Below are 10,209 nucleotides of genomic sequence, written 5' to 3'. Positions count from 1 at the left end.
AGAAGCTGGTGACTGAGTTTGGTAAAGTATGTAAAAGACGAAAGCTGCGAGCAAATGTGAATAACAGCAAGGTTATTAGGTACAGTAGGGTTGATGGTCAAGTCAACTGGGAGGTAAGTTTGTATAGAGAAGAACTGGAGGAAATGAAGTGTTTTAGATATTTGGGAGTGGATTTGGCAGCGGATTGAACCATGGAAGTGTAAGTGAAACATATGGTAGGGGAGGAGGCGAAAGTGCTGGGAGCGTTGAAGAATATGTGGAAGTCGAGAACATTATCCTGGAGAACAAAAATGGTTATGTTTGAAGGAGTAGTGGTTCCAACAATGTTATATGGTTGCGATGCTTGAGCTATGGATAGATTTGTGCGAACGAGGGTTGATGTGTTGGAAATAAGATGTTTGATGACAATATGTGGTGTGAGATGGTGTGATAGAGTAAGTAATAATAGGGTAAGAGAGATAGGCGGTAATAAAAATAGGTTGGTTGAGTGAGCAGAAGAGGGTGTATTTAAATGGTTTGGTCAACTGCAGACAATGAGAGAGGAAAGATTAACCAAGAGGGTATATGTGTCAGAGGTAGAGGGAACGAGGAGAAGTGGGGGAACAAATTGGAGGTGGCAAGATGGAGTGAAAAAGATTTTGATGGATCGTTGGCTGAACATTCAAGAGGGTGAAACGCGTGCTAGGTATAGAGTGAATTGGAACGATGTGGTAGTGGGGTCGACGTGCTGTCAATGTATTGAACCAGGGCATGTGAAGCGTCTGGGGTAAACCATGAAAAGTTCTGTTGGGCCTGGATGTGGATAGGGATCTATGGTTTCGTTGCAATATTACATTACAGCTAGACACTGAGTGTGAACGAATGTGACCTTTGTTGTCTTTTCCTAGCGATACCTCGCGCATATCCGCGGGGAGGGGGTGGTTATTTCACGTGTGGTGGGGTGGCGATGGAATGAATAAAGGCAGACAGTATGAATTATGTGCATGTGTGTATATGTATAATTCTCTGTGTGTATTTATATGTATATCTTGAGATGTATAGGAATTTCTATTTGCGTGTGTGGAAATGTATGTATATACATGTGTATATGAGTGGGTTGGGCAATATCTTTCGTCTGTTTCCTTGCGCTACGTCCCTAATGCGGGAGACAGCGACAAAACAAAATTAATATAAATAAATAAACAAATACATAAATAAATATATAAATATATATATATATATATATATATATATATATATATATATATATATATATATATATATATATATATATATATATATATATATATATATATATATTCCCTGGGGATAGGGGAGAAAGAATACTTCCCACGTATTCCCTGCGTGTCGTAGAAGGCGACTAAAAGGGAAGGGAGCGGGGAGCTGGATATCCTCCCCTCTCTTTTTTTTTTTTTTTTTCCAAAAGAAGGAACAGAGGAGAGGTCCAGGTGAGGATATTCCCTCAAAGGTCCAGTCCTCTGTTCTTAACGCTACCTCGCTATCGCGGGAAATAGCGAATAATATGAAAAAAAAAAAAAAAAAAATATATATATATATATATATATATATATATATATATATATATATATATATATATATATATATATATATATATATATATATATATATATATATATTCTTTTTTTTTTTTTTGCTTTGTCGCTGTCTATCGCGTTTGCCAGGTAGCGCAAGGAAACAGACGAAAGAAATGGCCCAACCCACCCCCATACACATGTATATACATACGTCCACACACGCAAATATACATACCTACACAGCTTTCCATGGTTTACCCAGACGCTTCACATGCCCTGATTAAATCCACTGACAGCACGTCAACCCCGGTATACTACATCGATCCAATTCACTCTATTCCTTGCCCTCCTTTCACCCTCCTGCATGTTCAGGCCCCGATCACACAAAATCTTTTTCATTCCATCTTTCCACCTCCAATTTGGTCTCCCACTTCTCCTCGTTCCCTCCACCTCCGGCACATATATCCTCTTGGTCAATCTTTCCTCACTCATTCTCTCCATGTGCCCAAACCATTTCAAAACACCATCTTCTGCTCTCTCAACCACGCTCTTTTTATTTCCACACATCTCTCTTACCCTTACGTTACTCACTCGATCAAACCACCTCACACCACACATTATCCTCAAACATCTTATTTCCAGCACATCCACCCTCCTGCGCACAACTCTATCCATAACCCACGCCTCGCAACCATACAACATTGTTGGAACCTCTATTCCTTCAAATATACCCATTTTTGCTTTCCGAGATAATGTTCTCGACTTCCACACATTCTTCATGGCTCCCAGGGTTTTCGCCCCATCCCCCACACTATGATCCACTTCCGCCCTCATGGTTCCATCCGCTGTCAGATCCACTCCCGGATATCTAAAACACTTTACTTCCTCCAGATTTTCTCTATTCAAACTTACCTCCCAATTGACTTGACCCTCAACCCTACTGTACCTAATAACATTCCTCTTATTCACATTCACTCTTAACTTTCTTCTTTCACACACTTTACCAAACTCAGTCACAAGCTTCTGCAGTTTCTCGCATGAATCAGCCACCAGCGTTGTATCATCAGCGAACAACAACTGACTCACTTCCCAAGCTCTCTCATCCCCAACAGACTTCATACTTGCCCCTCTTTCCAAAACTCTTGCATTCACCTCCCTAACAACCCCATCCATAAACAAATTAAACAACCATGGAGACATCACACACCCCTGCCGCAAACCTACATTCACTGAGAACCAATCACTTTCCTCTCTTCCTACACGTACACATGCCTTACATCCTCGATAAAAACTTTTCATTGCTTCTACCAACTTGCCTCCCACACCATATATTCTTAATACCTTCCACACAGCATCTCTATCAACTCTATCATATGCCTTCTCCAGATCCATAAATGCTACATACAAATCCATTTGCTTCTCTAAGTATTTCTCACATAGATTCTTCAGAGCAAACACCTGATCCACACATCATCTACCACTTCTGAAACCACACTGCTCTTCCCCAATCTGATGCTCTGTACATGCCTTCACCCTCTCAATCAATACCCTCCCATATAATTTACCAGGAATACTCAACAAACTTATACCTCTGTAATTTGAGCACTCACTCTTATCCCCTTTGCTTTTGTACAATGGCACTATGCACGCATTCCGCCAATCCTCAGGCACCTCACCATGAGTCATACATACATTAAATAACCTTACCAACCAGTCAATAATACAGTCACCCCCTTTTTTAATAATAATATATATATATATATATATATATATATATATATATATATATATATATATATATATATATATATATATATATATACGAATAAAATGTATATGAACGCGCACCTTCATAGAACATACAAAGCTCCAACAGCCAGGAACAAACCTGGGACCCCTTGTGCAAGAGGCAGGCATGCTAACCGCTAGGTTAAGATACTGTATAATAGGAAACAACAATTCGAAATACTAAGTACGCGAATACCCTTCGTCTTACAATGGTGAGCAACGGGGTCTATCGGTTGTTTCCGAACAGAACACATAGCCAGCTGATAGCGTTTTACCGAACCTGACTGTACAACGCGGAGTCATATGAATACGAATAAAGTGTATATGAACGGGCACCTTCATAGAACATACAAAGCTCCAACAGCCAGGAACGAACCTGGGACCCCTTGTGCAAGAGGCAGGCATACTAACCGCTAGGCTAAGGGACTGTATAATAGGAAACAACTATTCGAAATAATAAGTACTCGAATACCCTTCGTCTCACAATGGTGAGCAACGGGGTCTATCGGTTGTTTCCGAACAAAACACATAGCCAGCTGATAGCGTTTTACCGAACCTGACTGTACAACGCGGAGTCATATGAATACGAATAAAGTGTATATGAACGCGCACCTTCATAGAACATTGACCCCGTTGCTTACCATTGTGAGACGAAGGGTATTCGAGTACTTAGTATATATATATGTGGTATACCGGGGTTGACGTACTGCAGTTAATTATGCTGTGGCCTGTAATCTGTTGAAGGAGCGGTATGGGAAGCCAGAGAGGATTATCTTCGCCCACATTCAAGCTCTTCTTGGCTTGAGCCTGCCGTTCAAGCCTTAAGGATCTACGACTTATGTGTCCGCCTTGAGGAAGCTGCAGGATGACCTCCTGATCCACATCAGGAGTTTGGAGGCACTGGGGGTAAGTGGCAGTGAGTTTGGCCTCTTCCTCACCCCAGTGATTTTGTCTCGTCTGCCGAGCGACATCCGTTTGGAATGGTCGAGGGAAGGATCGGGCCACGAAAGGGATCTCGCATGGCTGCTGGATTTTCTTAGGAAGGAGATTGAGCGCCGTGAACGCTCAGACTTCTTTAAGGACGTGACTACTGCTGCAGGGACAGACGGCCGCAGTGTGAGGGAGTCTGAGAGAAGAAAGAAGTCTCCTAGTTCTGCATTTGCTCTTCAGACAGTCTCAGAGACATATTCAGGTGGGTGTGGATTTTGTAATAAGTCCCATTCCAGTGTAAAGTGCTTTAAAGTTATCAAACTTCCACATGCAGAACGACTGGAAAATATTCGTTCTGCTGAGCTGTGTTTTAAGTGCTTAAAAAGGGGGCACGTAACTAGAGGTTGCAAGGCTAAGTGCTCTAAGTGTAAAGGCAACCATAATGTCCTTCTCTACTCAAAGGATAATGTTTCACCTAAGGGCAGGGCTGTTAGTCAGCCGGCTAAGGAGGGTGAAGGTGAAACAGGAGATACCACTGTTATGCCTGGTGATCTAGTTGGTGTTTCTCATTCTTCACATTTTAAACAAAGGTGTTGTGTCTTGCCGACAGCAAAAGTTAAAGTGTATGGAAGGCATGGCAAGTACAGTGAAAACAACCTTGTTGTTCGACTCTGGGGCAGATCGATCCTATGTGTCGAGTGAATTTGTAAGGAAGGTTAGGCCTACATGGGTATCTTCTGAACAGATGTCTTATTCTGCCTTTGGGGGAAGGAAGAGTTCTAGATCTACCCAGTGTAATATTTATGACCTGAATTTAGTGGATGTTAATAATGAAGTATTGTGTTTACTTGCAGCTGAAGTGCCCACAATATGTGCTCCATTATTACGTCCTTGTGTTCCAGCTGAAACCCTACTGCCCTTTAAGTCTGTGCAGTTAGGAGGTGAGTATGAGCGGAACAGGAAGGTAAATGTTGACATTTTGATAGGACTTGGTGCCTGTTGGAAATTTGTAATCCCCAACAAGAATTTGCAGGTTGAAGGACTAGTGGCTCAAGAGACTGTGTTTGGTTGGATCCTGTCTGTGATTTGTGCTTCGGCATCCAAGGGAAATGTTAAGTTGTCTCAGATGTTATGCATTAACAATTTCAATGAGAATGAGTTACATAAGTTTTGGGATTTAGAGTCAGTGGGAATTTGTAACAAGGAAGTATATCCTGATGTTAGCAACCATCCTGTGTTAAAATCCTTTTCAGAGACAGTTAAGTTTAAGGATGATAGGTATGAGGTTGCTCTTCCCTGGAAATCAGAGCATAAGTGTAGCCTCCAAAATAATGAAAGGCTTGCAAGAAAAAGGTTGTTATGTTTGATGCATAAATTTAAATCCAATCCTAAACTTCAGGAGGAGTATGATGCCGTATTTGAGGGTTACGAACGGGAAGGCATCATTGAAGAGGTACCTGAGGGTGAGATGAACAGCCCATACCCCACATTCTACCTTCCTCATCATCCTGTCGTCAGGGAAGTCAGCACCACAAGTAAAGTAAGACCAGTCTTTGACGCATCTGCTGTGAGCTATAATAGAGTCTCATTAAATCACCAAGAGGTGGGTCCCCCTCTTAACCCAGAGTTGGTAGAGGTATTTATGAGATTCAGAAGGTGGAAGGTTGCCTTAACTGGTGATATCACTAAAGCTTTCCTCCAGATTAATGTAAGGAAAGAAGACAGGGACGTGCATAGATTTCTTTGGAAATATAATGGTGACATTCGGATAATGAGATTTACTAGTTCCATTTGGCAATAAAAGTAGTCCATTTCTGTTGAACGCAACTGTTAAACATCATCTTAAAAGCTTTCCTGATTCTGAAGTTATTGCAGAGCTAAAGGATAACCTATATGTGGATGACTGGTTGTCAGGAGCTGACAGTGCAGAGGAAGCCTTTGCTAAGTTTGATGAGTCACGGTCAGTTCTATCCAAGGCCAGTATGACACTTTCAAAGTGGAGCTCGAACTACAGTGCCTTAAAAGACAGATTTAATGACTACTTAGAGCCCAGCAAGCATGCAGAGAAAAAGATCCTTGGTTTACAGTGGTGTTTGACTAGAGATAGTTTTTCATTTGATTGTTTAGAATTGAATGATCTTGAGGTAGCATCCACAAAGAGAGCAGTTCTCAGTGTCATCAGTAAATTATTTGATCCTCTTGGCCTTCTATGCCCAGTAATCATGATGGCAAAAATTATGTTCCAAGATATTTGGAGACTTGGACTTTCTTGGGATGAGATCTTGCCTACAGAATTGCAACACCGGTTTCAGAAGTGGGTTCAAAATATAAAAGTTCTTAACACATGGCAAGTTAATCGTTGTTACTTTCCAGAACTTGTATGGAACAAGCTACAAAATGAAGAACTGCATGCCTTTGGAGATGCTTCCGAGAAGGGGTATGGTGCCTGTGTATACTTGAGAGTTCCTGATAATGACGGGTCATTTAAGGTAATCTTAGTTCTGGCCAAAGGAAGGGTAGCACCTATCAAGAAATTGTCGGTGCCGAGGTTGGAATTAATGGGTGCTCTTTGCGTGCTAGGCTATCTGTATTTGTGAAGACTTTCCTACACTTAATTGATGTACAAATGTACTGCTGGACTGATTCTAAAGTAACATTGTCATGGATAAAGGGAGACCCTAATAGATGGAAGACTTTTGTAGCGAATAGAGTAACTGCGAATCAGAGTTTAATCCCCCCAGTTCAGTGGAAGCATATTCCTGGTAAAGATGATCCAGCAGACCTTATTTCCAGAGGTGCCTTTGCTGAAGACTTAATTTCCTGTACCTCGTGGCTGAATGGTCCTGCTTGGCTCTCTGAACACTTTACTCCCATGCAACAGGATGAGGTACCAGCAGCACTGCCCATTGTAGAGGAGGTATTCCCAGACAGCCCAGTGACATGCTTAGTGTCCGAGCATCCATCAGTATGGATTGACTACGCCCGCTGGGGTCATTTTACAAAAGCTATTAAGTGTGTAGCTTGGGTAATAAGGTTTGTGAACACTTGTATACCTAATGCTGTTAAATGTTTTGGGCCCTTGTCTTATACAGAGCTAGATCAAGCTAAGACAAAGTTAATAATTTGTGTTTAGAGAGAAAGGTACAGCCAAGAGATCAATGCCTTAATGCTTGGAAAGTCACTCCCTAAGAGTTCTGACATTAGGAAATTCAATCCTTTTATGGATGAAAATGGTCTTTTGAGAAGCAAGAGTCGGCTGGACCAGGCTGAATTAAGTTATGATTGCAAGTATCCTATGATTATTCCAGCAGGTCACATTGCCAAGCTGTTAGTTAGTTTCCAACATGTATTTCTGAAACACGCTGGTGTTTCCACTTTAATTTCAACATTAAGATCTTGTTACTTAATTGTCGGATTAAGAAAGCTTGCTAAGGTAGTCTGTAGAGAGTGTATGATTTGTCGTAGACATCACTCACAAGCTTGCCGTCAGCCTGTAGCTCCTCTCCCAGGACTAAGAATTAACTCTGCTCCTCCTTTCACTGTGACAAGTGTAGATTATACTGGACCACTGTTTTGTGTTGATTATCCATGCAAGAAGCTGTACATTTTGTTATTCACTTGTGGAGTTGTCCGTGCAGTACACTTAGAGTTGACTAACTCTATGTCTTATGATGATTGCTTACTTGCCTTTCGTAGGTTTTCTGCCAGAAGAGGCCTTCCATCAGTTATTTACTCTGACAATGCCAAGACTTTTATTAGTATGTCTAAACAAATGCATCAGTTCTTTGGCACCCTTGCTCCCCAGTGGAAGTTTGTTGTACCCCATGCTCTATAGTGGGAAGGTTGGTGGGAAATATTAGTCCGATCTGTTAAATTAACTCTTAGAAAGACTCTTGGCATAAAATGTTTAACAAGATGTGAGCTAGAGACTACCTTACATGAAACTGAGGCATGTGCAAATTCCAGACCCTTAACTTTTGCCACAGATGATCCTAATTCTGTAAGCCTTTTAACACCTCATTTTTTAATTGGGCGCACTGCTGGATTTCATAGAGCTTAAAGGTCATTGCCAGGTTCCTGAAATGTCACGTAAGGACCTATGTGAGCGAGAAAGCCTGAGACATAAACAACTTGATAAGTTTTGGAGTGTGTGGGTGTCTGACTATTTATTGAATTTACCCCCTATCATTACAGGTTTCATACCCAGATTTAAACTGGAGAAGGGATCTGTTGTGCTGGTTCGGGAAGATAATTCACCTCGTTTGCAATGGCCCCTTGGAGTGATTGTTGAGCTATTCCCTGGGAAGAATGGAATAATTCGTAGTGTCAAAGTTAAGACTGCAAAAGGAGTAACTAGTAGGCCAGTGCAAAAACTGCATAACTTGGAGCTTTCATCTGCAGGGGAGGATGCTACAACAGATGAAACTCATAGTCCCTTACCACCAACAGATGCCTTCCCAGCATATGCTCAAGGTTCTGATGAGGCTCACTCCATGACACCGTCGTCAACTTATGTGTCTAGAACAGGACGAACCGTAAAGCCTCTTCAGAGGCTGAATATGAGAGATTGGAGGGTTTGAGATGTATTGTATATTTAGGTTGATGATCAGTATAGTCCCTTTGGGTATTGTTTATTGTTTTATTGTGTCATTTGCTTCCCAGGGTGAGGGTTGAGTTGACTCTTAGTGAGACATTTGTATTTATACATCCTGATGCCATATGATCATGTTGTTGAGAGTAAGGATAGGAGTTATTAAAGGTACTCCGATGGTGGGGAGATGTTAGCGCCAGGGGTTTGAATGATGTTGACGCCAGGGGTTTGAACTTGGTTCACTCGGTTTGTGAGGGAGAATGGGATTACCAAGATTATTTGTACTGAGACTTTAAAGAGTGTTGATATTTGATTTATTATTGTATATGAATTTACATTAATTTGGGTATAAATTATATGTTTCTTCATAGGTCGGTGCACAAATAAGCTGTGCCTGACACGTCATTGCTGCCTGCGGGTTTGCCACGTCGGCAGGCGAAACAGGTGTTTGGTTTCACCGCTGTTATTAAACTCAGTACACCACGAGACCCGAGCTCTTTGATGGCCCCCATGTGTTGCTCCACCTCGCGAGATATTTTCACCGGTTTCTTCTACTATGGGACTTGTGTGGGAGGAACACCCATTTTTGCTCTCCAAGATAATGTTATCGACTTCCACACATTCTTCAACGCTCCCAGAACTTTCGACCCCTCCCCTACCCTATGTTTCACTTCCGCTTACATGGTTCCATCCGCTGCCAAATCCATTCCCAAAAATCAAAAACACTTCCTTTCCTCCAGTTTTTCTCCATACAAACTTACCTCACAATTGACTTGACCCTCAACCCTACTGTACCTAATAACCTTCCTCTTATTCACATTTACTCTCAGCTTTCGTCTTTCACACACTTTACCAAATTCAGTTACCAGCTTCTGCAGTTTCTCACATGAATCAGCCACCAGCGCTGTATCATCATCGAACAACAACTGACTCCCTTCCCAAGCTCTCTCATCCACAACAGACTTCATACTTGCCCATCTTTCCAAAACTCTTGCATTCACCTTCCTAACAACACCTTCCAAAAACATATTTAACAACCATGGAGACATCACACACCCCTGCCATAAACCTATATTCACTAAGAACCAATCACTTTCCTCTCTTCCTACACGTAAACACTTCTTACGTCCTCGATAAAAACTTTTCATTGCTTTTAACAACTTGCCTCCAACACCATATATTCTTAATACCTTCCACAGAGCATATCTATCATATCTATCATATGTCTTCTCCCGATCCATAAACGCTACAGACAAATCCATTTGCTTTTCTGAGTATTTATCACATCCATTCTTCAAAGCTAACACCTGATCCACACATCCTCTACCACTTCTAAAACCACACTGCTCTTCCACAGTCTAATGT

General features: G+C 41.6%; 1 protein-coding gene across 1 annotated transcript; it reads left to right on the top strand.

Moving 5' to 3' along the window:
- Positions 1 to 7,309: 7,309 nt before the first annotated feature.
- Positions 7,310 to 9,242, top strand: LOC139753637 (uncharacterized). The gene is made up of 5 exons (XM_071670246.1): positions 7,310 to 7,314; positions 7,803 to 8,079; positions 8,203 to 8,292; positions 8,534 to 8,602; positions 9,216 to 9,242. Exons 1-5 carry the CDS (start codon positions 7,310 to 7,312, stop codon positions 9,240 to 9,242), a joined length of 468 nt encoding a protein of 155 aa, XP_071526347.1.
- Positions 9,243 to 10,209: the final 967 nt, after the last annotated feature.

The sequence above is a fragment of the Panulirus ornatus genome, chromosome 15, assembly GCF_036320965.1.
Source record: "Panulirus ornatus isolate Po-2019 chromosome 15, ASM3632096v1, whole genome shotgun sequence".
Lineage (NCBI taxonomy): Eukaryota > Metazoa > Arthropoda > Malacostraca > Decapoda > Palinuridae > Panulirus > Panulirus ornatus.
This window is presented reverse-complemented; position numbering and strand designations above follow the sequence as displayed.